The sequence below is a fragment of the Oreochromis aureus genome, linkage group 9 (assembly GCF_013358895.1).
Source record: "Oreochromis aureus strain Israel breed Guangdong linkage group 9, ZZ_aureus, whole genome shotgun sequence".
NCBI classification, from domain to species: Eukaryota; Metazoa; Chordata; class Actinopteri; order Cichliformes; family Cichlidae; genus Oreochromis; species Oreochromis aureus.
The window spans coordinates 22,525,193-22,531,192 of record NC_052950.1 but is presented as its reverse complement, the minus strand read 5'-3'; the positions used below and the strand labels follow the sequence as shown (position 1 = coordinate 22,531,192).

At 41.0% G+C, this 6,000-nt stretch overlaps 1 protein-coding gene across 4 annotated transcripts in view; it reads right to left on the bottom strand.

Annotated features, from left to right (window-relative positions):
* Nucleotides 1–453: 453 nt before the first annotated feature.
* slc4a2b (solute carrier family 4 member 2b) overlaps nucleotides 454–6,000 on the bottom strand; it is a 47,874-nt gene continuing 42,327 nt past the window's right edge. For 3 of the 4 annotated variants that reach the window (XM_031759732.2, XM_039617457.1, XM_039617458.1), the window contains 7 exons: nucleotides 5,209–5,436; nucleotides 5,014–5,103; nucleotides 4,738–4,904; nucleotides 3,485–3,738; nucleotides 3,226–3,395; nucleotides 2,615–2,788; nucleotides 2,395–2,475 (listed from right to left, as the gene is read on the bottom strand). In XM_031759732.2, the coding sequence (XP_031615592.2) occupies nucleotides 2,395–2,475; nucleotides 2,615–2,788; nucleotides 3,226–3,395; nucleotides 3,485–3,738; nucleotides 4,738–4,904; nucleotides 5,014–5,103; nucleotides 5,209–5,436 (1,164 nt within the window). Of the gene's footprint in view, nucleotides 2,476–2,614; nucleotides 2,789–3,225; nucleotides 3,396–3,484; nucleotides 3,739–4,737; nucleotides 4,905–5,013; nucleotides 5,104–5,208; nucleotides 5,437–6,000 lie in introns of all 4 variants that reach the window. The other variant, XM_031759731.2, reaches the window with a different exon arrangement.

The following is a 6,000-nucleotide window of genomic DNA, read 5'->3' as shown; positions in this document are numbered from 1 at the left end:
CTTTGTTTGCACATTCATTGCCAAACTCTTTTTTTGCTATTTTAAAAACTCTTGGATGTTAATTTTACGACTTTTTTAGTCAAATACCAGATCATTAAGAGAAGATTGCTTCCGCCTGCATAATTTCTGTTTGGTGGTATGGCTGCTCTGGGACTTCCTCTACCTTTCAGTGGAAAAGCAGTGGAAAGGAGAGCAGCAACAAGACGTGATAGGTGACAATCATAGCTGTGGCACCTGCATGACACTCCACTGAATCACTTTAATGTGCTATACTTGTTGTTATTTAGTGCGTCATTTTGTCAGTATTGTCCGTTGTCTACTCTGTTACGTACACTGAGTGTAAAGTGAAGAGCCCAGTTCCTTGTATGTGCAGTTGGGACTGAATAAGTCTTCTGTACATCTACCTTTTCTCCTTCCTCCAAGGTGTTTTACATAAAGACAGCAAAACAGACAAACAATAGAAAAGAACTTTTATTCATCATCAACATTTGAACCATTATTGTACACGGGAACATCAGCAATAGCCTGAAGACTTTATTGCTTCTGAAATGAATCCACATACTTTTAATCAACAGCATACTTTTACAGAGTTTGACATAGACTGCCTTCACTCCAATCACAGGCACAAGAAGCAGACACAAAACTGACACTCAAATCCAACCTCTCATAAATATCGCCTTCACTGCCGTGGGCGTGCTGCAGCTGAACATGTGCATACAGAAGAAAAAATATTGTGTGACATAACCCGATTAAGGCTTCTAAAGCAGCAATTACTCCACAGATTATAAACAGATAAATAACAGAGATTTTTGATTTATGCATGTCTCAAATGTGCAAACTACTGTAACGTGTGCCATCCTTACAAACACAGGAGACACCGATCACTTCATGGTCCCACAGGCACTTCAGATTTTGTGAGACTGTGGCATGAAAAAGGCAACAAGATCACAGCAACAGTGAAACTGGCCCGTCTGGAGGGAAAAGTAGTGCTTGAAACACGTAGGTGAGAGTAACAGGGGGCTGAATATTTAAACTATTTGACACAGTCAAAGCTTTAACCAATCCATGTCACACTGATGCAACATGAGAAAATCAAAAAGAAACCTACATATATATATATTTTGTAAAAGCCTTCCCTCTCAGCAATGCATGAATACTGAGATTGTCTAAACAGGTTGTTTGGAAATTTTGTCGACCAGGCTGACACGATTGCGAGTGACATATTAAAAACGAGGAATGTCCTGCTGTGAAAATGTTTAAAATTAGGCTGAAAATCCTTCAAGTTAGAGGAGATCTAACGTGACTGAAGTGCAGCTTATTGTTCTGACCACAAAACTATTTACACGAGACATTTGGCACAAAGAAACCACCGTCAACCGACCACACGAGAAATGAGACCTCAGAACAAACTACATTAGTGCCCTACACGTGTACTGGTGTGTGTAAGTGTGTATGGAGACATTATAAAGTACACTTAATAAGCCACAGTGTCATTTTCCATTTTAAAAAAGTGTTTGCACGATGAGAAATGTGATATGATGGCATTAGTGTAGAGAGAAATTGCATTTTTTGTACAGTTTTCTTTTTTTCTTATGGAACGTCATAACAGTCCCACAAGATCTCCCCCTGCTGGTGATCTTCACTCACTGCAGGTGAAATATAAACCGAGCTACCATTTAAAATGCTGCATTTTCTGCACAAAAACAACAAATAGTTAAAGTAGGACAAGCTAAAAATCACTCAGATCATTTAAGAAGCAAACTAAAGCAACACTGATTACATGAAATACAGTCATTGTTCAGATTTTGGTATGTTAAAAGTGCTACAAGCTTTCGGGTAAAGTGATCAGCTGTCTAAAATAAGACAAAAATAAAGAAAAAAAAAATCTTAATACCTTTATATTTCCTTCGTAAGGCGCTTGGTGATCTTAAAATGTGAAGAAAAGAATAGCAATAACTCATATAGCATAAAGGAATGTATCCCATATATCTTCCACATATTCAATGTGAATCAGAGCAACTTTCAGGGCTAAAAATCAATCAATCGTACACGTCTATCTACTGTTAACATGTTTAACTCCGAGCTCGAGATAAAGTCATTTGATTTGGTATCTCTTGTCCCCTGAAATGTTTAAAATAAAAACAAATAAACTAAGCAAAGAGTTTCCAGCTGCTTTTCCATTATTTGAGACACAAACTGTTTATTAAAGCAGCATAAAAGCTTCTTAAATAGTGAAAAGTTAAAAGCCAAAGCAACCTTTGACATACTGCATTTCAATGTCTTGATGATGTTGATGAAGAGGGACATCGCTTGAAGGACGCCGTCCCAGAACTCTAACTGCTGATAACTGACAGATTTTCAATGTGATATGACGATACGAGGGCTCGCTGCGGATCACACCGGCATTTGCATCTCCGAGTACTCGTCGTGACACTCGCGCTCGTCAAACTTTGGCTCTGCGTCGTCAGCATCCAGCTAAAAGAAGGACAAGAAGTCAGAATCAGTAACCTGAACTAACTCCGTGATTCATTTAACGACTATTTTATCTCAATTTTGTTTTATTTTTTAAAAATGAATGAAATTTTGATCTGATGCCCCCCTGTGGTTAACTTACGCATGCCATTTCTCTGACAGTGAAGACTCGTCGCAGAACGAACATCTTGACGGGGACTGTGAGGATGAGGACGAAGGGGAAAGCCAGAGACGCCGCCGTCGACATAACGGACCACAGCACCGCCAAACACACCAGCTGGATGCAGGTGAAGAGATGCATGCGCAGCGTGCGGACCTAAAGGATACAGAGGTCGCTCACATAGCTGACAAGGACAACAGTTTCTGCAGGGAGCACTCAAAAATATTCCTAAATGTGGATACGTATAATCTTTGCAAACTATTTTAGGGGTTTAAATAAACGTTTAGAGCTTGTGTGGGCTAAAATAGATAAAGTTAGACTCCTCAAGACATTTTCAAGATGTGAAATAAATCCACAATATTTACCAGGAAAAATTACTAAAACTCTTTCTCCCCTAGCTGGAAACCGCTCTGAGGGAACTGAGGTGTTTTTAAGTGTGCAATAACATCTTTTAAAGCTTTTTTTGTGACAGACCTCAAAAATGCTGAAACTTCTTTTTCTGTTTGTTGCTGCTACAGCAGAGCATCTCCATCCTCACATCTCTTCTGTTCCTTTACTTTGGCTGTAAATGTGTGTTTTCATGTTCCTCTCACCTTGCGTACGTAGGTGTGATCAGGGTGATACTTTGGTGGCATGAGCAGAAGCATCATCCGCTCCGTTAGCTGGATACCGTTGAGCGACATCACTCCCATGTAGAGGAAGATCCCGAAGAGCACGGCGAGGGGGATCTGACACAGCAGGTCGCTGATCACGATCGACAGGCCTGACGGAGGAGAGCGTTAAAGGGTGAAAGTTCATAGGACAGAGCCACGGGGGGAAAGAAAAGACGATAACTTAGAGTCTGGAACTCACCAACTAAGATTGCAACCAGAAGCCCGGTGACCCGCTGCTCCTTCACCTCCTGGATGCGAGGTTTGTCTCCGGGAGCGACGGCCTTACTCATGACAGTGAGGGCGTTGACGTGGGTCACCGAGCGAACGGTCGCAGCGGCCATCCATGGCAGGCCGAACAGAGCTGAGGTGCCGCCCAGCACCACGATCAGAAGCAGGTCCAGATGGAAACCAGAACCTTTGACAAGCATGCGCTCCTTTTTACTGACTATCAGCCTGCAGGAAGCCCGGACAGAGCCAAACGTAAGAAACACATTTCAGATTAATCAGCTATGATGAGGTACGGCATTTATTTTGTGTGTGCTTGTTTATGTGCGTTTTGATACGTTACAGCAGCTAAAACACTAAACACATCCTTTAGAAAATAGCTTAAACATCTGATTGAATTTTCCAGCTATTTCCCAGTTTCAACCAATCTTTGGTACGACCACCTTTATTCTTCACTCTGGGTAAACTTACTCCTTTTTTCCTCCACTTGCCCAGTTTCCTCAACTTTTTTTAAGGACGCACTGCACACCATGTAAAGACTTTTGGCTAATAGTTTTTTACAAATGACCCTGTTAGTTTCATAGATTCAACTAAAGGAATCAGAACTAATTGTGTGTTTTTGTGACAGGCTGCTAGTAACAAAATCCCTAAAGATATAATTTTAAACTGGTTCTTTGCTAAATTGCCAGTTATATGTAGACACAACAGTGGTTCATCCCTTGAGTTAGGAGTTTATTTTACACTTGAATGATTCAGGAGGTCAGTGTTGAGCAATTTAAATAAACAAACAAACAAAATTTTCCTCTGAAAATGGTCAGGTACATGGAGTGGACTGGACATGAGTGGTAAAAGCAGCCAATGTCCAATGAAACACCTCCAGAAATCTTGGTCAAGACCAAAAATGATAAGAAAGTCTGGCTCCTTGGAAGAAAAACAAATAAATGAGGGGTGCTTAGAAGTTTAAACTTGTGCACGGTACTGTACACCACAACTTTTGTCTGTCTCTGTTGTTGCCCCTCTAGTGCACCTGTTGTTAATTTCATTAACATCAAAGCAGCTGAAACCGATTAACAACCCCCTCTGCTACTGCACTGACCAGATCAATATCCCTTTGACTTGATAGTGTACATGGAAAAAAAATATTTAGCAGTTTTTGAGCAGCGTATAAATGTACGGCAACGACTCTTCAAACATGTGCCTGTGTGATGCAGCTCCAGCAAAACTTACGTGGTGATCTGAGTCTCCATGAAGATAAGAATGAAAACCAGCAGAGCAGGCAAGCAGCAGGCAAACATCATCCAAATGGGGAATTCCCCATTTGACCCGAGAGGACTGATGAACCAGCCGCGCTTGTCGGAATTCGTCACTGAAAATCCACTGGGGACGCTCAGTTTCTGTAAAGAAGACACGAGACAAACTCCGATCAACCTCTGAGATAAGGAAGTTCCTCATTTTTCCAATATTTTGCATGATAAACACACTGCACGGTCCACTGAGTCTCACCTGTGTGAATGTGTCTTCTATGGAGTAATCCACCAGCACCATGATGAGAATGGCGATCGGTACCCCAAAGTCTCCAATAATCCTGCGGAACTAAACACCACAGACGGCACGGTTTAAAGAAGACTGCTAAATGTGTCACATCAAACAAGATCAAATATTTGCTGCAGATCTCATATACAGATTTCAGCTCCTCACCCTTCCAGGGAAGAAGGCGCTGTTCTTGAATTTGCGCAGGTAGAAAGCGATAAAAAAGGTCCCCGCCATGAGAACCAAAGAGAGCAGCGCCGTGTTTGGTTCCCCGCTGACCTTCTCCGTCGCTGGCTGGCTGCTGCTGTTCATCATGAGGGTGACGTTTTCCACCAAGGCGTCTGCATCGGTGCCGTTGTTGAGGGAACAGCGTTTCAGCGGGTGCTCCTTGAAAATCTGCACACAGAGGTTTCATATTATAAAAAGGTGCTCACGGAAAAACACTGATTAGTTTCCTTAGACTCCTTCCTCCCTACTGCTGTCAGACTCCACAACAAAGACTTTTGCAGCTGATCAAACCCACACCTGTGCAATAAGACTGCTATATGTGCAATTCTTTTTCTGACAAAGTTGTACTTTTGTATCTTCTTACTCAGTTGTATATAGTATTTGTATTCTATTTTATTCTATTGTATATATTATTCTATTTTATTCTATTGTATATAGTATTTGTATTCTATTTTATTCTATTGTATATAGTATTTTATTGCATTCCAGTGTTTTCTAATTTCTGCCACGTAACTTTGCACTTTTGCCTGGAACGAAACAAATTTCCCACCTGTGGGACTAATAAAGGTCATCTTATCTTATTAACAGGTATCGCAACCACTCTTTCTTTGAAATGAGATTAGCTCATAGCAAAATGCCTTTTAAGTCTTTGCCATAAAACTCCAAAAATAGCAGATCTTCCAAAAATCAAAAAGTCTGGAGGATAATTAAAACTCTGGATCCATTTAGGAT